The 27,590-nt window shown below is 38.3% G+C and overlaps 1 protein-coding gene and 1 long non-coding RNA gene across 3 annotated transcripts in view; one reads left to right on the top strand and one right to left on the bottom strand.

The window, feature by feature from the left end:
* The window catches only part of BEND4 (BEN domain containing 4), a 36,693-nt gene extending 25,024 nt beyond the window's left edge, over positions 1-11,669 (top strand). Inside the window, 2 exon segments of the mRNA XM_037529578.2 lie at positions 2,203-2,443; positions 5,903-11,669. Of these exon segments, the coding sequence (XP_037385475.1) occupies positions 2,203-2,443; positions 5,903-6,120 (459 nt within the window). The 3' untranslated portion in view covers positions 6,121-11,669.
* Positions 259-25,696, bottom strand: LOC119260602 (uncharacterized). Of its 2 annotated transcripts, XR_005128759.2 has the most exons (7): positions 25,387-25,696; positions 23,698-23,887; positions 19,685-19,816; positions 17,277-17,340; positions 13,770-13,976; positions 791-914; positions 259-320 (listed from the first exon to the last, which is right to left on the bottom strand). It is a non-coding gene; the product is annotated as an uncharacterized LOC119260602 (long non-coding RNA). The 2 variants fall into 2 exon arrangements; XR_008549116.1 differs by lacking the exon at positions 19,685-19,816 and having other exon boundaries at positions 25,387-25,694.
* Positions 25,697-27,590: the final 1,894 nt, after the last annotated feature.

Genomic DNA, 27,590 nt, shown 5'->3' with positions numbered 1-27,590 from the left:
TGCATGAGGTCCGCCCGGGGCGCAATAAACTTTCCCTCCCTTTGAGAAATGTAGCCTGGCTCTCCTTTTCTTTACCGTGCTGAACCTTACCGCGCCGAACCTTTCAGTATCCTGTTCCCTATACCCCTTGTCTGCTCTCCATAGTTTTTTAACTTTGTCAATTTATAGTCATTGGAGGCTCTTCAAATGAATGCCACAATGATGATAAAAAACCGACCAAAAAAAAAGATGAAGAAAAAAGTAAGAGTTTACCATCCACAGAGGTGTTCACTGGATTGATCCCGTGACACGTGTTTATTGCAGCTGCTCTGTGTCAGGCACTAAACAAAGCAGATTAGAATCAAGTCCTTTTTGGCTTATCTTCAGGTGGAGAGATTAGAGGACTCTTCACTGCAAATTTGTAAGCTGGGACTTTCCCTGTTTTGTCTTACTAAAGTTTAGGGAAGTTAAGTGACTTGCCTGGGTCCTGCCCCAGAGCCCAGCCTTGTCATTGTGTCAGTACCACCAGCTGTGAGGGACTGTAATGCCAGGGGTATAGTGGGGTGGGCCTCAGGCTGCTCTTCAGTCACTCATTAAATGATGACAGTTTTTTAGCAAGGTTTTTCTACAAAAATACTTGGGGCAATTCATGCATGGTCTGAGGAAGCCAGCCCTGGGTTCCCACGATCCAAGACCCCATCCATTGCTGTGAGGACTGGGGGAGAGTTAATCAGATCCCTGGTGACCCCTTCCCTCCCTGTGCCTGGAGGCAATGGACTCCTCTTCCTATGTGCCTCTTCTCAGCCCTTACTCTCCGCTCCTCTTCTTTATGGAAGAAACCACCACTTCTTCAGCCATTTTGACTTCTCCATCTCCCACAGTCAGACTCACTGAAGAGGGTGCATGACTCCCTGGAGCCTCTCTGCCACTGCCATCTGTAGACAAAACTCAGGGTTGGTTTATGTCCCCAGGCACTTGCATCTTAAACTTAGGAGAAAAGTTCTTCCCATTTTACAGAAGGGAAAGCTTTAGTCCAACAATTTGAAGCAGTTTGCTCAAGGAATGCTTCAGATAAGACCTAGAACTGAGCTTGAATTCAAAGCACATAACTGAGTCACATACTGCCAGCTCCAGGAGATGGGAGATCCAAGGTAATGGTGCAGGTATGTGACTCACTGGCTGTTGTGGATAGGCAGGCCAGCTGCCTCTTTCCTGTTGGCACCTCTACCATTTTCCTTTTTCAGTGCTTCACTGAACAGACCATTTTTTAAAATAAAACCCTATCAGACCCAAACAGTGCCAAATTTATAACCTGTAGTAAATTTGCAGAGTTGTAAAACTGAATGAGTTTTCCCGTCTTTATTTTGTACACCTTAATTACTAGGAAAGGAGTACATTAAAAACTGAGATCATGGGTTAATTAATTTGTCCTGGACTGTAGAATTTTATGGACAACCGGAACTAAAGTAATGGTTGTGTAGGTGCAATTGACTAAACATGCCTTATAAATGTTACAGAAATTCCCATAATTAGTCCCTCTGCAGCTATTTAGCTTGGGAATTTTATAGCAGACATAAATTATGAAGGTGAAAAGTAAGAAAAATTTTGAGTTGACATAGTGACATTTGCGGAAGCTATAATTTGAGGAAAGCTGTTTTGCATTATCACTAACAATTATTTTTTTCAGTTGCCAAGCTTCCTCTTTTTTAATTTGTTTTTAATGTTGATTCCACGGTAATGCGTTGGCTATTAGGTGTTAGTACATTAGACACTAGTACCACCTTCTGAAAATAGTCCACTGGCATCATTTTGAAAGTACTTAACCGCCAACCAAAGGATGAAGAGACCTATTTGATCACGCTCTTCAAAGTCATTTTTGCATATTTTAATAGATTGAAAAGGAAAGTTACAGGTTATATTTAAATAGTGTTCCCTGTCATTGGATCTTGACACATTTTAACCTACCTGTTAAAATGCAAGTTATAAATAGCTCCTCTTTCAAAGGTGTTCATTATACCTCATTGGCTCTTGTTATAGAAAATGCAAATGTAATTTGAAAAGTGCCCGTTCTGAGTGTGAGCAATTACTTGTGCTCTTCAATACCTGGTTCATTGTCAGCATAGCCGCTTGGTTAAAAGGCATGTTTGCCTTTGAAATGGAGATGGCCTCGACTTCTGCCTGGCTGGCTAAGCAGGTAATGAGAAAAATATTTCGCTTTTCCAGGGAAGCAAGCAGCTGTTGAACAACTATCCTGTCTACATAACAAGCAAACAGTGGGACGAGGCTGTAAATTCTTCAAAGAAAGATGGGAGACGACTCCTTCGATACCTCATCAGATTTGTTTTCACAACCGATGAGCTTAAGTACTCATGCGGCCTTGGGAAAAGGAAAAGGTCAGTGCAGTCAGGAGAGACAGGTCCTGAAAGACGCCCTCTGGATCCAGTTAAAGTAACATGCCTCCGAGGTACTGCATCCTTCCGCTCAGTGTCGCCATCTGTGATCTCATTTCACCGCATTGGCTGTGGCTCCCCCGTGCAAGTGTTCAGCCTTTACTGTATTTGGTTTTTTCCCCACACCCGCTAAGACCTTATAGGCTTCATGTGGCCCATCTACTTGGGATCAAGAATTCCTTAAAAATTATTCGTTTGCTTTAGCCTTGGTGTTCTCACTTAATGGCACATAAGCATTGTGTAACACCTCATGTTTCACGCTTTAAATTCAGATTTTTCTTTGTCACCAGAGAAGGCCACCATCAGCAGAACTGGAGCAATGCAAAATGCACAGAGGAAGGGAAGATGTGGAACTTTAAAAAAAAAATCAAAATGATGTATATCCCATTTCCATTTGTAGCCTGTAGACCAGCCCCTCTCCTCATATAGCTGCCTTCCCCAGGGGCCTTGCTCCCAACTCCTTAAGTGTATTTAGAATTAACTTTCTTTAGTGTCTAAAGTATACCTTATCCTATTAGTTAAAAAAAAAGTTTCTGATGTTAAAATACTGCTTAGGTAATACTAGTTCATCAGTATAACTGCTGATCTGTACTATTGGTTAGCCAGTCAGAGTGGGGAGGAAGAATCAAGAGGTACCAGTTGATTCAGTAAGTGCAGCAGACTTAGACTGGTAGAAATACTACAGTGCCATCAAAAACACTATTCACACCTGAAAAGTCTATATTAGAAAGCTCCATATTTACCTGTGCGGCTCAATAACAGTTTTATTTGTTGGAAAGACAAAACTGGATTACACTGGACAGTGATTAAATTATTTCCTGGAGAGGATGTCACAGTGAAAACATAATCACTGATAAGAACCTAGTTATCAAAAAGACCCTCACTCTCATACTCCCTTTGGCATGCCCACAGTGATTCTGCCAGATTAGTGCAGCTAGTCCACCCTGTGCTGCTGATTCAGGAGGTTTGAGGGAGCTAGGTATTGTTAGGTATTGTTAGGGAGCTAGGTGATTCTGTGCAGGCAGCCCATACTTGAGAAAACCACCTGGAATGAAAACCCAGTATTAAGTAGGCACAGGTGCTGCAGGGCGTCCCCTGTTGGAAATTTCCAAGTCTTAGCAAGCTAGCCATAAAGGTTTTCCTTTATTCCCCAACATCATCAGAGCTGATATAATTGCTTAGAATAACTATATTGGTACCAAGAAGTAGTAGTGAGCTTGGGAGCCTTCTAAAAATACTTTATGTGCACTTGATTGGGTTGTCATAAGATTTATAAGGGAGTCAAAATTAGGGGCTTCACAGCTGCACCCCTTTCCAGGAATTCTTAGTAAATATTTTACATTTTAAACAGCAATTCAGTGGAACTGAGGGGTTAAAAATACATCCCAAAGCACCTTGCTGCTGCCCTCAGAATGCTGCATACCCACTATGACGAACACAGTCCAGGCTGCCTATCCAGAATCTGCATTCTCCATCTCATGCCTCACTTGGGGATGAGACAAGCTTCCGCCCAACCTTTAGGAGAAGAAAATAGTGGGCAAGAAATGGTGATTATTTGTGTTGAGTGCAACTGACGAGAACATTTTTAAGCCTGTCCCATAGGCTAAAATCCTTCCTGTGACTTAAATGGGATTCCCTTCATATAGAGACTGGTGACTCCCTGGGTGGACGTCCTTGTGGTGTGCAAGATTAGAATGGCCAAGGAAAGGAATGAAATCAAATTCCACACCATCCCATTCCAAAAGGTGGTTTGATGTGAGAAGGAAGAGGGTCTGTGAAGGTGCTTCCTGTCTGTATAATAGAATGAACTCTAACCTTGTCTTTTAGTACAATATTCATCAACAGTGGATCCTGAAAGAGGAGGTAGAAGTTGTGGGAGTGATCACAGAACAGCCATTGTCACAGAGTTGCAGGGTTGCAGTGCTCTCATTCCTTACCTATTACTTCTAGCGTTCATATGCGAGTGCAGAATCTGGGTAGAGATAAGAAAACTACTTAAACAGTTGTCAGATACTTAATACAGTGAGGACTTGAGTAAGATGAAGAAATAGAAAACAGAACCCTTGACTTCTGGAGCTGTAGTCTAGCTGTAGATGATTTGAGGACAGTTGTGAAAAGCTTCGAACACTAGGAAAATACTAGGGAAAAGGTTAAATATTTGATTCCTAGAGCTCCCGGAATACTTTCCTTTCTCTCTGCCCTGCATCATAATGATTATGACCTAGGACTTAGAATCATCCTTAGTGTTTCCCAGGCCTGCACCCAGGATTCCTGGGAATTCGTTAGGGTGTGGAGCTGAATAAACATGGTTCTTTCGGCAGGGAAGGCAGCCAGGGCTGGGACTTAGGTGAGGTGAGTGAGACTGGAAGCTCTGGAACAAAATTGAGGATGATGCCAAAAAAAGTAATTTCTCTGCTGAGCTTGGACTCTGCTGAGATGGGCATAGGTCAGTTCATTAGATTTTTCTGGTGCCAGTAACTTGAAGGCATCAGCTTCTCCTACTGACAAATAGGGCTGGGATTGCACTGAGAAATTTCAGACAAATCCAGTCTGACAATCAGGACTATTGTCTTACAGAAGGAGCATATTAGAGAAGAAAAAGTATGTAAATAATAGGCACCTTGAATTTTTTAATCAGCTGTGCAAGAAAAAAGTTTGACTTAGAATTTTTTTCAAAATACTCTCTTCGGTTTATAAATGCTCAAATTATTAAAATAGCAACTTAGCAATTCTGTATGGGCCCCGCCTGACCTCTTGAAAAAAAAAAGAAGGGTTAATTTGAACTCAACCCAAGGAAGGTCAGATTTGTTCCATTGGAGTCTTAACCAGTTTTATTAATATATATTCAGTCTTCCAGTTATGCTAATTATGTTCTGGTAAAATTAAATATTTAGGGGAAATCTTGTTCAAAAGTATATGTCAGTATATGTAGAGATATCACAATTGGGAAAATACGTAGAGCCTATAATACAATACTTTAAGAATATGGAAAGTTCTATACTAAAACTTAAGCAGTTTCTCAATTCACTGAGGTTTTGTGTTTTATAGCACTTAATCTACAAAGTAGTAGCTGGTTAAGGAATACCATGGCAATGATTGCTGTGCTTCTGGAGATAGCATTCTGAAAATGTGAGCAGGTAATCATATGGGTTTTGAAATGTACTCAGTTACTTTTTTCAAGCCTGGTATGTCCCACATATTGCAACTTAAATATGCCTTTCATTTCAGCAGCACGTGTTCCTTAAACAGAACATTGTCTCACTTAACATGATCTTTACTTTTGCACAAGAGTAGAAAATTAGTATGGGATCCATTGGGTTTAACAAGTGACATCATCATGGCATTACATTGGATTTCCCATAAAGTTCTCTTTACAGAACTTGTTAAAGTTTAAGCAGCCTGACTTTCATCTTCTGCAAAATCCAGCTGTTTTTCCTCTCCTTTTGTTTTTTATTTTGTATATTTTCCCACAGAATTCATTAGGATGCACTGTACCTCCAACCCTGACTGGTGGATGCCTTCGGAGGAACAAATAAACAAAGTATTCAGCGATGCTGTGGGTCATGCCCGGCAAGGGCGGGCAGTGGGGACTTTCCTGCACAACGGAGGTTCGTTTTATGAAGGCATCGATCACCAGGCTTCCCAGGATGAAGTCTTCAATAAAAATTCCCAGGATGGGTCTGGGGATTAGTGGACAAAATCTTTCCATTGTAGCAGCAGGTCTCTCAAGAGTTCCATTTGTGAATGTTTGTTACCATCACCCCAGAGTCCAAAGCATGTCATTCTTTCACACTTTACACATCTTAAACCTACTGCCATAGTTCCCAAATAGAAATCCATTTTAGGGTTTTGGGGGAAGTCTATGGAGACTACAAAAGACTTTTCATAATTGTATAAAAGAAAAAAACACAAATTGATTATTACACTGATGGTGAGGATGGAAAAAACTTATTGCTTCTGGTCACCTGTCTGAAATTTTCAAGTAAGCACTGCTTCCTGAGCAGAGCTAGGCCCCACAGAATTTGACTTAGTGTTCCTGCCCTGGGGAAAAGGTAGAGACATAGGATTATTTTAGGGGACAAGGAACAAGCATTCTCTTACTCTAACTCAAGTAAGTTGTCATTTTGTCTTCCAAAGACTTGAATTCATACTTCTCAGCAAAAAACATAAAGGTGACATTATATACTGTCTCTGCATTGACAAAGCCTGTTATTAGTGGGAAACCAGAGAACAGGCCACCTCTACAGACAATTTCAATTATTTCAAAATAATTGAAAGTCAGTTATTTTTCTCAGTTATTTTTACAAAAAAAATTCTGTGTGATCAAGAAGGCACTAAGTGAACTCTGGAGTTTACAAACACTAGTAGTTTTCATTATGCCAGTCTAGAAACATCCAAAGATCCAAAACTGTTTTTCAAAAGCTTGATTTTGTAGATTCATAGATCCACAGTTCCATAGCCTTAAATCAGGCTTTGTAAGACACAATACCAAAGTGATGGGTTGAACAATGAGAATTTCAACCAATTAGTTGTTTGGTACATCAAAGACCAAACAAGTGGGTTGACTGACGGTATTCACTGAATTGACCAGATGTTCTGGAATTGTATACACACAGCTTCAAGGCCATTCTGACAACTATGCAATGGGCTTGTCTGTAATTTCTCTGAAATTTGAGGGTCTTTCTTTGCCGAGCTGATCTTTAGAATTTGCATAAAACTTAGGTTTCTGATTGCTATTGTTGAAAATGTTTTATCTTGACTGTTGTGTGCTTCCTTCCCCTAACAGTCCCCAGAAATACAAGTTCTGGTTATGTTAACCCTGAACTACTACTACCCATTTTCCCCTGTTTGATTTGTTGGGCTCCATATGTGAAAGTATTAGTGACTTGGGAACCATTCCTTATCAATACATGCTATAGAGATGCTAGAATCTATTTCTGAGAGCATTAGGTTTGGAGATCAGGAGAAGCTTCCTTTATTACACTACTCTAGATTCTTGTAGAGCAAAGGGATACACTGAAGGCTATTAATGTCATCTAGCATTATTAAGGGTTAGAAATTGGTTTGAAGTTTATAAGCATCCATTTATAAAAAGGTTTTTGGGGGCCATTTTTGACAGTTACTAACATTTTTTTGGTCAAATTTATCCTTTATATTCAATAAATTAGTTATACCAACTATATGTATAGCCATAGAAATAGGTACTTGATTCACTGTTGTACTAACTTTCATCCCTTGACAGATGTAATCTGTCAGATCTGTTAAATGGTGTAAGGAGAGCTAATATATCAGTCCTATTTGGAGCCAAATCAGTAATATCTGACAGTAAAAGAAATGATAAGGGCAATTGTGATGTTGCTTGTGGAAACCATAAGACAAATATCTTTGACTATCTAAGAAAGCTATTACATGAAGACTTTTTAGAGATCCGAGAAGACAGTGTCTTATAAAATTCTTTGGTGACATGAAACTTTGACCAGAAGAAAAATGCCATTGTAACCTCATCTGTTTTTCCATCTTATCTTTCTTTTTTTTTTGCATTGGACTGTAGTACCTTTATTGCTTTCAGTTGGTCTCACTTTGGAGACCTGAAGCTGTTATTGTCTTGATTTTCTACTTCTTTGCCCATGGGGCAAATTGCTCTCATGACAAGAAATTTAGTCTTCTGTTAGTTTTAAACTCTTGAGTTATCTTACCATTTGATATAAAACATGTCAGATTAAAGCAGCTGTGCTCTACTTCCTGGGTGAGAGAAGGGGGTTGTAGAGCTGGACTGACACCAAAGACTACACTTTGGCGTTTTTTTCAGTGACTAGGTAAGGTCTCTATCAGAAGCATCCATGCCTCTCAACAGTGACAGTTTCCCAAATTAAAGTCATGTCACAAAGAGCATATCCGCTTTCACGGTGAACTGACACTTCAAGCACAGTTCCTCTTAGTTCAGAAGAACCTTTCAGTGATCTGTATGGGCGACATAGGAGGGGAACCTGTACATAGGAGCAGTACTCAGCAAGTTACTAAAGTCACATGTCTTTAATTATGAAAATGCACTGTTCAGAATGTTGTGGTTTAATAACCCTGGTGTTAAATTCCTTGGAGAAGAACATTTAAGTTTATACCTTCCTTTTTACTTGAAAATACTTTAGTCCTTGAACCCAGACATGACTCTCTTAAGGTTCCTCATTTCCATCAAGGTGTTTAGGTTACTTTCACCATTTGTGTTTTCTCGTAGAAAATATGAGAGCCGAATATTGCTGTTTTCTCTCCTTTGTAGGGGAATTGAGAAATGCACAGAGCTACTTCATCACTGTAGAGAAAATGTGTGGTTTTATATTCTGGATCTTTCTTAGCCCTTCATCACTTTGATCTAAAAGATTCATTCCTTCACCAAGAGTAGAATAGAAGAGCTAGAAATTTTTACACTATGTTATTTAATCCTTGTGTAATGTCAGAGTTTGATAGGATGTTTTAAGTCCAGTGACTATTTTTGTAATACAGGTTCTCCCCAAATCTACATAATAATCCAAACTTTGGAGCTACAGGTTCACAATTGCTGCATTTTCCTACCACCTTTAATGGCTTGTCCTCTCTTCGCTAGCTATCAGAAAGTGGGTGGGAGCATAGTGTCAGATCAAACATGCACTATTTTCAGAAAAGCATACACATTGCTCTTCATGTAGATTCTATAATTCTGTATATGCTCTGGAGCCTAAACCTCATTGACTACCTCCTTGGTTTCTTGAATTTTAGTTGTTTTTTAAAAGTTTCATTCTTGGATAACTTCATTTTTTAGAAAAGATTTAAATGTAACTTTTCTCATTCAGTGCTGTGTCATTTCACAGTACAGATCTGTGTAAATTTTGACAGCTCTTCTATAAAAATTTTTAGAAATGCAATAGAAAATGATTTTGCACATATGGTGCATGTCTCGCTGGTGTATGTTTAGTGTGGCAACGCTTGCCAAAACTGCTCAGCAAAACATATCAAGTAGAACGCTTGAGTCAGAAAGCTAATGTAAATGTGTCTAAACAGCAGTATGTATCATTATGGTATATTTTTGTAAACAGTGATGGTTTCTTTCAGTCATGCAAGTACTGGATAAAAATAACCACTTAGCGTGGAATAATGCAGGAACATAATACCCAGCTGATGGCCCCTCTGCAAAATTTGCATTGTCAGTACCTGGCATTGGTTCTTCTATTTGTGATTTTTTTTTTTAGAGGAGAGTGAAGAATTGATAACAGACAATATGGAATGCAAAAATAACCCATCAATACTTGCCTTCTAATATGTAAAACTTAAAACCGTGACTAATAGAGCTAGACCTTAGAACACTTTTTGCCTTTCATGCTATACTCAACTGAGAGAACATTGAGAAAATTGAACTTCCCTCTCTAATAATCAGGTTGGTCAGTTTGGCTGTTGAATGCACTAAATTCCCAAATCTTTGCAGTAAGTGACCAGGTTAGTTTTTCACATGACCATCTACAACCAGCTAAAGTAAGGAACTAGGTTGCATTGAATCCCAGTTCCCCAAATTACAATGAGAATACATCGTTAAGGACTCATTCCAAAACCCACTTGTTGTCAGAATAACTACCAGTGGCCAGATGGGTCTTGGTCACATTGGAGAAAACAGCCCATCCAAAACCACTAAGGATAACAATAGTAATTGCATAGCTAATATTCGTTGAGTTCTTGTGTGCCAGGTATTTGCTAAGCACTTTAATATAGACTGGTTTTAATCCTCACAACCGCCCTATGAGACTTAACTGTTACCCCATTTTGTTGATAAGGACGCTGCCCAAGGTACTTAGCTAATAAACAGGTCACCTTGGGCATAGTAAACAGAATAACTAGTTCAGTTTTCCCCAGTAGTCAAAGTTCTCAAAGCCTGTTGTTCATTGTTCATCGTTATGCCATTGAGGGAAAGTTGATATTTGTGTTACTAAAAACTACCTTTAAAGTAAGTTGATGCTTAAGTACGAGCATTTAAACCCTATTTCTCTGAGAACTGCCAAGGTTTATGCATAAGGCTTATGTGAGATCCTATGATGAAGACTAGAAAAAATTTTAAAGTCATTAGTAAACTAACTACTAATTTGTTCACCTTTATTTCATAGGTTCCCAGTAAAAAAAATGCAGGGATAAAAGCAAAAGTTTGAACTCAGTGAAGTGGTATCTTTGGGAACTCTTAGGTGTTAGAAATGGCACTGGGCATCAGTTAGCCAATGTTCCATTTGTTTTTCGCATTTGTATTTGTAGCCTTAGATTTGATGAGTGTGGTTTGAAAGAGAATTTTAATTTATGATGTCAATGTGAGAAATGTTCTGAAGATTTGGTAGGGAAGTATAGTAGTTTGTTGATTCTTTACTGTAGTTTTGACTTGAACATCTTTTTGGCTGTGTTTAAGTTCAAGGGCATGCAAGGCTGTGAGGGTCTGACTTGTGTTTCTTGGGAACTGGGCAAGCCCGACCATGAGATGAGTCCCGACTCTTTCAAGGTTACTGGTCTAGCCTGACCCTGTCCAATTAAAGCATTGCCTTTCTGTCTCCTCTCTGGAACTTCATGTAGCAGCCTAACACTAGGGCCAACTTGCCTTTACTCTATTTTCTATGATGAACACTTGTGGAGAAACTGTGACAAATCCATTGATCCCAATATTTTTATTGTTGGAGTCTTGTTGATTCTCTATGATAATTTCTATTTGATTGTACTGTGTAGAGTTAATACCCACTAGGGATATGTTAATAAAACTATAAATGCATAGTGTAATATAGACTAGCAAGATTTTTTTTGTGAACAATTTATATAGAAGAGTACATTGTTTTTTAAGTGTTAGCACATTTCTTTTAGGAAGTTAAAATGTTATAAGAGTTTTTTAAACATTCGATATTTTTAATTATAAGAAACATTTGTTACTAGAGCTGGTTATTTCAGGTGTTCTAATTGGAGTATTGATTTTATTACCTCATATACCTCTAGAATGCCACATGTTCTGTTGGAGATAAAATTGCACAATAAATGTTGAGTCTCTGTTAAGTATCTTAACTTGTTTTTTGCATCATTCTCCAGTTCAGTGACAGTTTTCTTTTGGGGAAAAGAACTTTTTCTCCCCAACACTGAGTCTTTTCTGCCTATCTTTGAATGCCAAGAAAATTTTTACCCTTAGTACCCAAATGAAAAGGTAGTCCTTTATGTCAGGAAACTAACCAAAAACCATCAAAACAGTTGTTTGAACTAGTGAATGACAGGGTTGCCACCAATGATGATCTGGTAGTGACATGTAATCCAGGATTTCCAACCAACCCAGTATTTTGTACATTCACTTTATAATGTTCTTTTTTTTTTTTTAAGATTTATTTATTTTTATACACGAGCTGGGGTACTGGCCAGAGGCGCAAGAGGTAAGAGGACCCACCAGAGGCAAAGCAGGGAGCAGAACAGGCAGATGGCAAAAATACATTGCTGAGGGGAGCAGCGGGCACAACAGGAGGGGTCTGCCGCACTGTGTTGGATCCCCGCTGGCCGGCCAGGATCGAACCTGCACTGCAGAGGCCATGGACAGCTTCATAGCATGGCGCCCAACCCTCTGCGCCACCGGGGAGACCCTCTACATTCACTTTAAACACTTGTTTCCCACTCACAGTACCAGGAGGTAGGGATTCTGCAACTTTTACTCATGACCTTTCAAAATGAACAAATGTTGATTGCTTATAATTCTTTAACAGTGATCTGAGTATAAAGCGAAGTAGCCATGGCTAAATAATGGACATGATTGTAGCTTCCGTTTGTAATTATAAAATATAAATCTGACATACCAACCATACTGAACAGCAAAATCGAGTGTCATTTCAAGAAAGACAAAATACTATTTTAGGAAAAATATAAAAGTTTTTAAATGTACATTAAAAGTTGCAGTGTTTTAAACAGGAATTTTGGATGAAAAAGTAATTTAACCCAAATAACTGGGGTTCAAATTGGGGTATCAATTATAAAATGAAATTAAAATTGTTTTATTCTAAGCATTAAGAGGATTACTACATAACTTGAGTTTTTTATTTTGTACATGGACACAAAGCTACAGATAAAAAAGTACTAGGAACAAATTTAGCAAGGTTGCAGGTCACCTCTACGTCCAAATACTAGATAACCTGAAAATGAAAATTATTTCACTCAATATCAAAAAAATAACTTACTTAGGAATAAATATAAGTGCCAGACTTGTACACTGAAAAACTAACTCACCATTAGCAGAAATTCTAAAAGATCTAAAAAATGGAAAGTCACCCTATGATAATGGAGTGGAAGACATGTTTTTGTTAAACGGATATTCCCTAAATTATAGGAATTATAGCTTCATTTTTAATTCCTATCCCAATCTCAGCTAACTTCTCTGTAGAAGTTGATAAGTTGACCCTACATTCCATGACAATAGAATTATAAGGAACCCAAATGGCCAATAAAAATAAATCCCGGGGCCTCCCAGGTGGCACAAGGGGTTAAGTCGCAGCATTATGAAGCAAACCGCAGCTTCTGCAGCACAAGTTCAATCCCCAGCCAGCCAGGGAGCAACCCACATGGCGCAGCAGACCTCTCCTATCTCGCCCGCTGCTCGTCAGCAGTGTATTTCAGTGTATCTACCTGTTTTGTTCCCCTCTCTGTCTCTGGTGAATCCTCTCACCTCCCACACCTCTGGCTTGTGCCCCAGCTCTTGCATGCATAAATAAATAAATCTTTAAAAAATAAATAAATAAATCCCTACATTTATGGACATTGATTTTTAACAAAGGTGTCAAAAATTCAATGGAGCAAGACGTCTTTTTAACAAATGGATCAACTTGATACCCACATCCAAAAATTAAAATTGGGTTCCTACTTAACACCATGTACAAAGAAATAACACAAAATAGAACATAGATCTAAATACAAGTAAAATTTGAAAACTCTTAGGAGAAAACAGGTAAATTTTCAATAGCAGGGGTTCAATTACTGTGACTCCCAAAAGTACAAGCAACAACAAAAGAAACAATAGGTAAACTGAAGTTCATCAGTTTACCTGAGAACCTTTGTGCTTCAAAGTACATGATGCTTTAGAATGGAAGCATGGATTGTGCAGAAGAGAAGAAAAAGGAGCTTTCCCTACCAGAAACTTTTTTAAGAAAAAGCTAAAGAATTTCATCAAGCTGAAGATCAAGGGCTTGAGAAAGAAGGTGATTTGAAAGTCAAGGAGTAAACTTATCTGTGACATAGCTAAGCATTATCACAAGGAATATAAGCAGATGAACAGAACTGAGATTCAAATGACTAAGATGGTAAGAAAAGGTAATTTCTGCATACCTGTGGGAACCCAAATTGCTGGTATTTGTCATCAGGATCAGAGATATCAATGAGGTGAGCCAGCCCAAAGGTCTCAAAGGTGTTGCAGCTTATTCTTTACTAGATATTCAGTGGCATCTTTGTTAAGTCCAACAGGGCTTCAGTAAACAAAGGTGTCAAGTGGTTTGTGGTTTGTGGAGCCATATTTTGCCATGAGGAAATCCAAACCTAAAGTCAAAAAATGACAAAGACATAAATTACGAGAAATTTCCAAGTTCCCCTAAGCAACTTGTTTCCCCCAAATAAAGCTGAGTCGGACACAAAATGAAAGAAAGTAAATACCAATGAGTCTGTTTCTCTTTTACCAAACTGTTGGCCATCGCAGTTGCTAGATCAAGGAAAGAACTTCGTACATGATTTGACTATTCAAATTTTGCTGAGTTGTTCTTTTTCTTTCTGCCTTCCTCCCCTGCCCCCTTTATAAAGCTTTGTTCAGCCTGTATAGTCAAAGTCTTAGTTCCATATGGTATTCCAGCCAGATGGAAACAGGTGGCACCGTTGATTTGTACAAAGGTGTGGGCAGGGTGGACTGAAACTATAAGGAAGAGTGTCGTATCCAGACCTGGACACTGTCTTCAGCCTGAAGGAGTGAGGGCTGTGAGTTTGGTGGCACTGGAATTCAGACTGTGGACAGGGCTTCCTGATAGGAAATGATCTCTGTGTGAGAAACCCCATTAGCCTTCCCAGAGCCTGCAGGGGGAGAGCCAGAAAAAATTAATACCCCCCCAACTCCTGATGCTCCCCTCTAGTTGAAAGCAACTCATGACTAGAGAGCAGGAGAATCTACTGGTGTTCAATACAGGTCAGCCTCCTGGGATACAGAGCAAGGTAGGGATAAAGAAAAGATATTTAGCATAACTGATAATAGGGATGAGTCTGATAGTTAAAAGATCTGTTTCTATCTTATTGAAATCCTGAGAATCAACCTCTTTACATAAATAACTTTTTCATTCTGAGTAATTTGATAGTTAGCATTTATTAAGTTAATATTTTAGGTGCTTTACCATTATCACATTGAATCTTAACAAGTCTATGAGGTACACTAATACTATCCCCACTCTACAGATGAGTAAACTGATGCTTTGAGAGATGTGCCTAAGGTGACAGTAGTAGTAAAGTGATAAAGTCAAGATACTAAACCAGACATTCCAACTCCAGGTGAGAAACCCATGTTTAACCCACACCAATAAAACTGATCTTCAAAAGTAATATCTGTAAGACTTTTGAGACTGAGGGGGGAAATTGCAATAAGTAGACTGATAGTTACTACCTTTTAAGTCTACCTAGCTCTGGTTCGTCAAACTACTGTGTAAGTCATCTCTCAGTTTCGCCTGAGAAGGTACCCACGCAAAGTCCGAAAAAATGCACATATGAATATTGGTCGGTCCTAGGTGAGCAATGGTTTTGATTCAGTTCTAGCTCGATGCCTCTGTCAGCAACAGTTCTCATTGATGCTGGTATTTAAGAAACAATTTCCTACACAATCAGTGGTGGAATAAAATTACATCTGAAACAGAGTATCTTAGTCCTTGTTCTTATCAACTGTCAAATTTCAATAAATTGGACTAAACAATAGCTTTGAAATACAGTTTTAAAAGCTTTCTCATTTTGGGGCCCCCCTGGTGGTGCAAGGGGTTAAGTCGCAGCAGTATGAGGCTAGCCACAGCCACAGCAGCACTGTACAAGTTCCATCCCTGGCCCGCCAGGGAGCTGACCCACATGGCACAGCAGACCTCTCCTGTCTCACCAGCTGCTCCCCTCAGCATTATGTCTCAGTCAATCCACCTGTTCCATTCCCCACTCTGTCTCTTGGTGAATCCTCTCACCTCCTGTGCCTCTGGCTTACACCCCAGTTCTTGTGTGCATAAATAAATAAACCGTTTAAAAAATAAAACCTAGAGTACATTTCCCAGCAATAACTGGGATTTAAAACAGAACCTCTTTAACTCCACACCATTTTTTAGAGAGAAATTCAGTCCCTGTCAAGATATGAGTAACAGGGAGGAGAATGAAATTATCTGCTAGCCTGTTTTCAATTCCATTGAAAAGGCAATAATTGTGTTTGATTGTGGCTGTGTTGTGTTTTCTGTTAACATCTTGTGCTAAATAACTACCCTTTCTGTTTCTGGTGTATTTTTGGATAGCCTTTCTCTGTGACTGCAGAAGATGTCAAAGCCACATGACATGAAATATGCAATAGCTTTAAAATTGTCAAGATTTGGTAATCTTGTCACCTATATCTTTAAGGAAACTTAAGAAAATCCTCATGAATACTCATGAAAGAATGGGCCTCCCCAGTGGTGCAGTGGTTGAGCATTCGGTTGCGAAGCTGCACACAGCCTCTGCAGCGCTGGTTTGATTCCTGGCTGCTGGGCAAGGGTCCCACATGGCGCACAGACCTCTCCTACAGCCCGCTGCTCCCCTCAGCAGTGTACTTCATCAGTCTGCCTGTTCTGCTCTCCGCTCTGGCTCTGGTGAATTCTCTCACCCTCCCGCGCTTCTGACTGTACCCAGTGCTTGTATAGATAAATAAATCTTTAAAAAAAAATACTCAGGAAAGGATAAACATTTGTTTAAGATGTGTGTAATTCTGATGAAAAGTAAATCTTTTCTTTGAAGTCTTATTACTAATTGACTGAGAGGTTATGGACAGGGAATTTAGAGATCGTCTAATTCAGCAGTTACCATCACATATGGGAAAAGAAGACAGAAAATTCTTGGACTTGTTCAGCTACTTACTAGCAGTACCTATCAAACTAATACACTTTCCTAGACCAAATGGTTTTTGCAACCACTTGTTCAAAGTTCTTATTGGTGTTTAACTTATTAGTTTGGATACCAGAAAGCACAATGTTAAGTTAAATCTCAATAACTTCGTTTAACTCAGTTGTTCTGGCATCCTTATTCCCTACAACAATCAACCATCTTTTCTGTTTTCTCTTTGAATTTATTTTTGAAAGTTACTGTAACAGGGCCTCCCTGGTGGCACAAGAGGTTTAGCACCACACTATGAAGCAATCCTCAGCCTCTGCAGCAGGAGTTCAACCCCAGCCAGCCAGGGAGCAACCCACATGGCGCAGTAGACCTCTCCTGACTGGCCCGCTGCTCCCCTCAGCAGTGTATTTCAGTCTGTTCTGTTCCCCACTCTGTCTCCGGTGGATTCTCTCACCTCCCCCACATCTCTGACCTGTACCCCAGGTCTTGTACACATAAATAAATAAATCTTTAACAAAAAAAAAAAGAAAGTTACTATAACAATGCTTTAGTACTGTAAGTTGTCTATTTCTACCGGGACATAAGTAAAGATAACATGTATTTTAGAATGTTTCATGGAACATAAATTATAGTGTTTTAAAGCTAACAGGAAAAGGACATCTCCTTCACCCTTCCCTGCCACCTCCTCCCACGCCCACCTCCAGCCCCCACCCCAACACACAACAATATTTCGAACTATTTGTTCCAACTTACCCATCTGGAATCTATCTTCACAATCTTGCTGTTACTCCCCACCAGGGTTCTGTTTCTTTTCTGTCTGCAATGAAGATAAGAGTCTCATGTGAGGAACTTGCCCAGAGAAAAAGGCATGCGATGTCCAGGACACCTAGTCCCTTCCTTGGGACCTAGTTAGAAAACTTTGAGAACAGGATCTGAGCAAATAGCTGTTGTCCCACAGGACTTGGAAGGGGAAGTAAGGAGTGAAAAGCAAACTGTGATTTTAAGCTACTGAGGTCTTAGAGTTAATTTGTTCCTGCACCCTTACTAGTCTATTTCACTCATATTACAAGAGTGATTCTCTTTTGTGTCAAGACCACTGTGGGAATTTTGTAAAAACGACAGACTCTTCTGAGATGAGCAAACACTCACCGGATTTTCAGGAAATTCCCATGGGTTCTTGAATCCCCTAATGCCACCATCTCCAAGTTAAGAACTAATCTAGAACCTTTTCCTCTTTTTCCCTGACAAACTAACATATAGCTTTTTCTTACTTCTTATAGCATATGTTGGCTACATAGAAAATCACTGGAGTAAAAACACAGTTCAAAAATGTTAAAGTGAAATGCCAAAATTATTTGTCTTTGGGTATCAAAATGACAATAGATGAGCTTTCCAGAAAAATGAAAATTCCACTATTAAAAAGTTGTACAGAAAAAAAAAGTATTGTGCAGGAGGCCTCCCTGCTGGCCAAGGGGTTAAGCACAGCACTATGAAGCAATCCACACCTCTGCAGCACAAGTTTGATCCCCTGCTGGCCAGGGAGCTACTCACATGGAGCAGCAGACCTCTCCTGTCTCACCCACTGCTCCCCTCAGCAGGGTGTTTCAGTCAGTCTGCCTGTTCTGTTCCTCACTCTGTCTCTGGTGAATCCTCTCACCCCCTCTTCCTCTGGCCTGTACCCCAGCTCTTGTATGCATAAATAAATAAATATTAAAAAAAAAGTATTCTGCTACAATTATTATTGAAATGAAGCAACTGTGCTACCCCAGATACCCTAAACTCTAATGCACATATGGTCTCAGGAATTATGCCAGACCTAAATCTAGTGGGTCCTATAATATTAAAAACTTTATGGTATGCTAATAAAAGTATTTATGAGGAAACATTTTTAAGCACAATTATTCTGTGCCAGAAACAATCCTTCCCATTTTGTTAACCAGACAAGCCTGCCCATTTATATTGCAGGCAGGCACACGCTGCAGACTCAGCCATCCACATCATTCCCTGCATGTTCCTGCCCTCCCCTTTACTCAAATCAGGAAGGCAAATGGAATTGTTTGAGTGCCTTTGCTCTATGCAATGATATCAGATGTTTCTATTGCTTAGGTACTAAGTACCATGAAAATACATGAAGGGAATATTTAAAATCTAGCCACTTAAACATGTGACTAAACTAAAGTTAGTTTTACAATCACGTAACCATAGTGATCCAATGCTTTCTTTTGGTTTGCTTTATTTATTTTTGAACCATTTTTAAGGTTTTTTTTAATATAATTACGTTTATTGAGGTAATGTGGAATATAAATAAACAAAGCAAAGGAACAGATAAAAACAAAGCAAAACAAACCTTTGAAATCTGACTGCAGAACTAAGGCTAGCAGAAGGGGAAGTTGGAGGTTGAAGGCCCAGTGGACTATGGTGGAAAATTATTGGGGATTTGGTGATGGCATTTCTAGAGTTATGAACCAATACCCCTAAAACAAATAGTATTGTGAACCAATGATCCAATGCTTTTGTAAAGTATCTTTAAAATCATTGTTTCTTGTCTTTTTTCTACTCCAGTTTGTAACCCAACAACTAACAAAAACTAACTTTAGTTTCATCTCCCATGTGAGCAATCTGAAGCCAAATACCTGCCTTTTTTTTTTTTAACTTTCTTTTTTTTTAAACATGTGAGTGTTTAGTATGTGCTGCTTTGCAAGTGGTTAAGTCCTGGACCTGCCCTTGGGTCTCAGTTGTCACACAACTGCAACCTATTATTGATTCCCCATCTATGGACTCTGGTTAGAGAAAATCAAAAATGGCTCCTGAAGATTTGGTCTAGGAGAGACAGAGATCTAGGCTCCTTCGGGTTCAGGTCAGGCTCAGTTTCTCCCAGAACACAGCTCATGATGAGTGCAGGAGGACCTGGGTCTATCGTTGCCTGCTGTAGGCAACATTGGTTACACTATTTTTTAATGGCCCACACCCATTTTTAAATGGAACACCTAACATGCAGCTTTATTCTGAAGTCCTCTGATTAAAAGTCTATGTTGTAATGAAAAATTCCTAGTTAAATCTTTATTCTTAAAAATCCTCATTCTTTCAGTAGAGTGGGAAGGATGAATAACTTTGAAAATCATTGTAGGTGACAGTAGAAATATCTATGAAAAGGAAATTACCTGGATCCAAACATGCTAGTTTTACTAGGAAACCATATTACTTATTGTCAATTTGTGGTTTGGTGTCTTCATGATAGTTTCAAAAGTCTCTAAAATGCTTAGAAAAGGAAGAAAATGGCAATCCCCTTGTACCTGTGGGTAACAATGAACAGTCACAGGAATATTCTGGAAATTTGAAAGGAAAACAAGCAATATCACTATGTCAATAGCTCTCCTAGGGAAACAAGTAATTCCTATTTCTCCTCAAACTATTCCTAATAATTCATTCTGTTATTTCTCATTGTATTGTTACTTTCATAGCACTTAGGACAATATTTTTCTGTGATTTCTTTGAATAAAAGTTGTGTGCTTCAGACTTTTAGCTCCATGATGTCAGAGGACATAATTTTTTCTCCTTTTTCTGTATTTTGTCTAGCACAGCACTGATATATAGAGCTCTTGTTAAATATTTTTTGACTTGTTAGTGCACTGTACCCATCTATGTGTATGTACAGAAATGCTGGGCACACCAAAGAGCTTTTATAGATGTGAAGAGATTTGTGAGAGATGACTTGGATTGTCTTAATTGTAGTCAATGAGAGAATGCCTTATAGCTGTAAAATATTTACCTCTTTGAGTTAATAAGAATTAAAGCTAATTTCTCATTTAAAAAAAATTATCTCAGGCCTCCCTGGTGGTGTAAGGGGTTAAGCATAGCACTGTGAAGCTATCCACAGCCTCAGCAGCACAAGTTCAATCCCCTGGCTGGCCAGGGAGCTACCCACATGGTACAGCGGAACTCTCCTGTCTCGCCTGCTGCTCCCCTCAGCAGTGTATTTCAGTCAATCTGCATGTTCTGTTCCCCACTCTTATCTCTGGTGAATCCTCTTACCCCCCCACCTCTGACCTGTACCCCAGTTCTTGTATGCATAAATAAATAAATCTTTAAAAAAAACTTTTTTGTTCTTTGTTTACTGCTTTGTTTTGGACTGAGTATTTATCATGATTCCATTGTATCTCTACTGTTGGCTTAGTATGTGTGCATATGTGTGTTTTTTTCTGGTTGCTCTATGATTTATATCTTTAAATAAAATCATACCACTTTATTAATAGAATAAAAATCTTACAATGCATTTCCGTTTCCCTTTTCTTGTCCTTGGTCCTACTGTTGTCATATATTTTAATTCTACATTTTATGGGTTTTTAACTTAATTCCATTGTGGTCAAAGAACATACTTTGTATGATTTAAATCCTTTTAGCTTTACTGAGACATGTTTTATGGCCAAGCATATGGCCTTTATTGGTAAATATTCCCAATGCTCTCCAAAAGTATGTGTATTTCTGTTTTCAGGTGAAATATACTATAAATGTTAATTAGGTCAAATTAGTTGATAGTAATGTTCGCATCTTCTATAAATTTATTGATTTTTGGGGATGGCTTCTTATCATTTTGGGAGGGTTCTGTGTGGATATATCTATTGTATTTCAACTTTCTGTTCTGTCAGGTTTTGGTTTTTGTATTTTAAAACTCTGTGTTTAGATAAATACTTAGGATTATATTGACTTCTTGAAAAATTAGTTCATTATTATGAAATAATCATATTTAATCCTGGTAATACTTTTCATTTAGAAATCTGCTTTGCCTGGTATTATTAATATCTATTCCAAGTTTCTTTTGGTATTGGTATGGTATACTTTATTCTATCCTGTAACTTAACCTATATGTGTCTTTATATTTAAAGTGAATTTCTTTTCCTATAGGTATCTTATAGGATATTGCTTTTTTATCTAATCTGTCTCTGCCTTTGAAGAGTCTAGATAATTTTGCCCTTAATATGATTATTGATATAATTCAGTCTGTATCTACTATATTGCTATAAGTTTTACATTTGCTTGTACCCTCTTTGTTTCATTTTTTCCCATTCCGTCTGCCCTATTTTGGATTACACATCTTTTATGATTACATTTAATGTCTTTTGTAGATTTATTAACTATACCTCCCTGTTTTCTTTTTTTAGTAGTTGCTTTAAAGGTTAGAATATGTCCTTAATTTATCTTAATCTGCCTTTGAGAAATTTCATACCACCACCGGCATAAGAACCCCATTACAGTGTACTATTTCTTCCCTGCTAGTGCTTTTGTTTTTATCCATTTTATTCCTACATTTGATATAGACCCCATAATATTACATATTATTTTCTCTTTGAATATCAAAGTAACTTTTTTTAAGATTTATTTATTTATGCATACAAGAGCTGGGGTACAGGCCAGAGATGCAGGGGGTGAGAGGATTCACCAGAGACAGAGTGAGGGAACAGAACAGGCAGACTGACTGAAATAACACAGCTGAGGGGAGCAGCGGGCGAGGCAGGAGAGGTCTGCTTCGCCATGTGGATTACTCTCTGGACGGCCAGGGAAGGAACGCATGCTGCAGAGGCTGTAGATTGCTTCATAGTGTGGTGCTTAACCCCTTGCACCACCAGGGAGGCCCCATATTAAAGTAATTTGAAGAATGAAAAATATTTTTACATTTAATCATATATTTCAGTGTTTTACATTACTTATGTAAATTCAGACTTCCATCTGGTTTCATTTTCCTTTTGCCTGAAGATTTGCTTTAGTATTTCTTATTAGAGGCAAGCTGATAATGAATTCTTTCAGATTTGTGTCTAAAAAAATTTTTTGTGAGATATTTTCACTGAGTATCAGATTGTAGATTGAGAATTTTTCTTTCTCACTGTTTTAAAGATTCTATTCCACTTACTTCCAGCTTGCATAGTTTCCCAATGTGAAGTTTTCCATATGTCTAAGTACCTGTGCACCATATGACCTATTTTTCTGTCTGCTTTTTATGTGATTTACATTTTTAAATTTTTTATTTTTTTAAGATTTTTAAAATTTATTTATGCATAGTAGAACTGGAGTGTAGGTTAGAGGTATGGGGAGGAGGTGAGAGGAATCACCAAAGACAGAATGTGAAGCAGAACAGGTGGACTGACTGAAATACACTGCTGAGGGGAGCAGTGGGGGAAGTCAGGAGAGGTCTGCTGTGCCAAGTGGGTTAGCTCCCTGGCCAGGGATAGAACTCATGCTGCAGTGGCTGGTGATAGCTTGATAGCGCTGAGACTTTAACCCCTGAGCCACTAGGGGACCCAAGTTTAATTTTTTACTTTTTAAAATATCCTTGCTTATTTTTTCATAATATAGTATTTCTCTCCTCACATGTAGTCACCATAGTATTTCCATCATCAAGCGCCCACAGTCCTTCACCACATGCCATCAGGCTCTCCTCCCATCCCCTACTCCCTTTCTCTACTGTCCCCACTTCCTTCTCCTCCTCCCCTCTCTGGATGCTTTTAAATGTTTTTATCACTTTTTTTAATCATATTTGGAAATTTTTTCAATCACTCTTTCTTCAAATATGTTTTCTACCCTCCTTTCTCCTCTGCTTATGGTACTCCAATTACATGTGTGGAAGGGAGAGTAATAGAACTCCCACAATGTCTACACCATAACCCACAGAATCTGTGAATGTGTTAGGTTATATAGCAAAGGGGACTTTAAACAAGGAGATTATCATGGATAACCGTGGGTGCACCCAATGTAATTTTAAGCATCCTTTAAAGAGGAAGAGGGAAATATAAAACAAAGTCAGAGTGAACCTGAAAGTTAACCAGACCAGCACTACATCCAGAGGGTCCAGAGACTTGGGATAAAACTGGAATACCTCTTGGACAACTCTAATGAGGCACAAACTGCGTAGGAAGCGACACTGAAGAGATTCATGCTTCATCAATCAAGAGGTGAGTAGAGAGAAACTCCTGGAGGCTGTGGTCTGGGGCAGGAAGGCCACCTTATAAACTGACACTGTGGCTTGGTTGTGGCCCTGGGGAGGGAGGACGCTTGAGTGATGTAGAGGGAAAATGTGCAGAGGGACTAGGATACTTCCATCAGGCCAGACGACCAATAAAAAGAACAAGGAGAGTGTGCTAGGCTGAGCTCTCTTCCTTATACCCAGAGGACTGGTACTGACCTCATGAAGTGCACTGACAGCATGCAGACTGCAAAGACACAGACCTGGAACCCTAGAGAGAAGAGATATTGGCAGTGCCACAAACACAAGCCAGTCTCTCCATCCCCCGGCAAATTCACAGAAGTGGCTGGATCCCTCCAGCCCTTTCCACTATCCTTGACTCAGCAGCTTCATGATCAGGTCTCTGCACCTAGGAAGTTGGAAAAGCCATGTCTAAAATCACGTAAAACCACAGTGTTACTAGCTGAAAAACTTTAAAGTGCAAATCTCTAAGTTACTGCTTCAAATATACTTAAAAAAATAGGGAACTATAAAGTAGCAAAATTGGCAGATAAAAAAATAAAACACATGGTGCCTTGAGAACTCAAGGGAATATGTCATCATAAGAAGAAAACTACTCTCCAGAATCCAACCACAGAAACATGAAAGATTTTATCTTCCTATCAAATACAAAATTGAAAATTGCCATGATAAATTCATGGATCTGTTGATATTTAATGTTTATTTAAATTATTGAAATTATTATGTGGCCATACTTTGGATATAATTCCAAATTTATACCCCCCAAATTAATTAGATAATACCTTCCTTTATAAGAGAATTCATAGTGATCTTTAAAAAGTGTTTCAATTTTACAACCACAATAACATTTGTCTTTAGAAATACCTATTGTGAAATATGAGATATTTCTATCGTAGGCTGCATATCCACAAATCTGAAAATATTCTTAGCCCCTGCTAGTCAAAGGACTAAGGGCCAGCAGATTGGAATTAATTCCCTACGAGGTTGTTAAGAATACAGAATCTCAGCCCCACTCCAGACCTACTGAATCAAAAAATCTGCATTTTAACAAGATTCTCAGGTAATGATTTGTATGCAGGGTAAAATTTGAAAAGCACAAATCTAGCAGATCCTATGACAAGACTACATAATTTACAATGCTAATGAAACAGCTAATGAAGATAAGGAAATTATTTTCTGATAAAATAGTCAGTGATGACTGCCTTTATTAAGGAGAGAGGTAATTCTAAAGCTAAGTTTAAGGATTATAAATCTTCAAGAGAACTGCAGCTGAGTTTAGTTGGCTCAGAGATGAATACCAAGAAATTATGTGATTTATAAGAAAATGAGCCTCTTTACTGTGAAAACACTGCCCTACTTTCAGGGATGGTCCTATTGTAATAGGAGGCTTGTCTTCAGGATGCAGCAAGGTCAAAGACCTCAACAGTGAAGATAGCTAAGACACTCCAGGAGGAACACTGTTGAACTGCTACAAAAAAGGAGTCCCCAGGAAAAAATGAGGTGCAAACAGCTATGACATCTATTTCTTTCCTTCTGAAGATTCAAACTTTTTTCCATTTAGAATAAACTGAAAAGTTCTATATCAAATATAATTGCCTGTAAAATACTAAATTGTTTCAATCTGAGTTTAACAGCCAGCTCACCTTTCATCTCTTACTAAATCATCTTAAAACTACATCTAGGATTCAGTAGGAAAAATTACAATAAAAATGGGTTTTAGAGTTTTCTTAGATTTATTTACTATTTCTACTGAGAACAGGTAAGTCACAATTTAGAACTCCAGCAAGAAAGAATAATTTAAATCTATATTACGAGGAAACAAGTTAAATGTACAGATCCAACAGAGACACCATATACACCATTTCAAAATAGGCATAACACTCTTACCCATTATCATTGTTCAGATCCAGCAGAAATGTAGCAAAGCTGTATTCTCTCAACATGGAAGACTAGAGATGATCTGTTTATCAACACTCAGGTAATGGGTTCTTAGGAATGGAAATGCACTTTGATATTCCTGTTAGAATAAGATTGTGTCAGCGTAATTAGACATAGCTATCAACTAAAGAGCAATAGTCATATTTTTGGGCACAATCTGTCCCTTTTGCCTAGAACACTCTACCCTGTTCTCTCTGTGCCTGGCCTTAAAAGTCTCTTCTACCCCCCACTGACAGGGTAGTTATGAGGTAGACAGTGCTTGGTGACACAGGGTATTTAAAAACATACATTAAGTGAACGCATTAGGTGAAAGAAAGGTCAGTGCTTAAAATTTCTTTTTCGGTTTCCCAATTCAACACAATTACCCTAGTCTCTGATAAATATATTGGGCTTTTTTTTTTGATTGGTTGGGTTTTTTTTTGATGACCTATAGTGAGATCAAAAGGACTTTAGACCAGAGAAATAGGGACCCTCCCTGGTGGCGCAAGAGGTTAAAACGCAGCACTATGAAGCTCTCCGCAGCCACTGCAGCAAGAATTTGATCCCCAGCCAGGGAGGTGACCCCATGGTGTGGCAGACCTCCCCGTCTCACCCGCTGCTTCCCTTAGCCGTGTATTTCAGTATATCTGCCTGTTCTGCTCCCCACTCTGTCTCTAGTGGATCCTCTCACCACCACCCCACACCTTTGGTCTGTACTCCAGTTCTTGTATGCATAAATAAATAAATCTTTAAAAAATATATACCAGAGAAATAAATCAGCATGTTGAGTTCCAATAACATATGCCTCTATTGCTAGGGGTAGAAATCCTTAAGGGAAACTTTTGTTATCTAATGTTATTAAGCCTAAGGTAAAAAAAAAATTAGCTTATCTTCAGTCTTTTTCCTTTAAAATTTTTAGTTCTCATCTCTTTTTGACTAGAGATATTAAAATTCTTACTCAAGGATTCTCACACCTTAGTTTTATGACACTCTAATGTTTTCAATGCTCTCAAGAAGATTCAAGAATTATTTGTTTATTCTTTTTAATTATCTTTAAAAGACAAGCTTATTATAGGAAATCTGCACATGAGAAATGGAGAAAAAACCCATGTTGTGAGCATAGTTAACATTTAATGTATTTCCTTTCAGTCCTTTTTCTATGTACAAAAAATCAGAATTATTCTGAATCATTACATTTGCTGCTATTATTTTTCCACAAAAATGAGTCTTAAGTACTTTCTAAAATTAACTAATACGTACTCATAAAAATATTTTTAGTGTGCATAATAAAGATGATTTCTCTCATCCTAACCCCAAATATTAGCAGTAACAATTTGAAGTGCTAGGTGTATATTCTTACATTTTTCTCTATCATAAGAATTGTGCCAAGTTATTAAATATTCTGTAAAAAATCTTTCTAAAGGCTGCATTATAGTCTAACATGCCATATTTTAGCCATTTTCCTAATTTTTTATACTGCAACAACTCTATTTCCTTATATTTTATTCCTAGAAGTGGAATAACTATGTCAAAAGATATGAACATTTTCCAAACACTTGTCACCTGCTACAGAAATGCCTTCTAAACAGAAGGTCTCAGTTCTACATTCCCATCAATATCCTATCTCCCAAACCTAGTTTTGATGAAGATTAAAATGAACTCACATAAAGAATATTTGGTAAGCACATTTTTATATCATATAATCATTTATAAGAGGCCTCTTGTCAGTTAACTAAACTGTGACAGTAGACTGAATCTGTTTTTATCTTTTTTTATGTCTTTATACCTTTAGAGATTAGCATGATACATGAAACATTCATTTACTCAATAGCTATTTATCGAATGCCTACTCCCTGTCAGATGCCATTCTTATGGATGTTACATTCTAGTAAAGAAAATAAACTAGCAAAAATTAGAATATACCAGAGGGTAGAATATTAGAATACTCAGGGGGGAGATATGGAGGGGGTTTGTTATTGTTATTGCATATAAACAGGGAGGAAAGATTTCAGATAAGGTAACATTTGAACAGACACTTGAAAAGTAAAGAAGCATGTGGTGCAGGTATGTGGCAAGGAGAATATTTTAGGCAGTGCGAAGTCCTGATGTTTGAAAAGCAAAAGGCCAGTCAGGCTGGATCAGTAAGGGAGAGAATAGCCGAACATGGGTTTAGG

Source organism: Talpa occidentalis, unplaced genomic scaffold, assembly GCF_014898055.3.
Source record: "Talpa occidentalis isolate TD23 unplaced genomic scaffold, MPIMG_talOcc4v2.1 talOcc4.6, whole genome shotgun sequence".
NCBI classification, from domain to species: Eukaryota; Metazoa; Chordata; class Mammalia; order Eulipotyphla; family Talpidae; genus Talpa; species Talpa occidentalis.
Note: the sequence above shows the minus strand (reverse complement) of the source record. Positions and strands in the feature narration are given on the sequence as shown.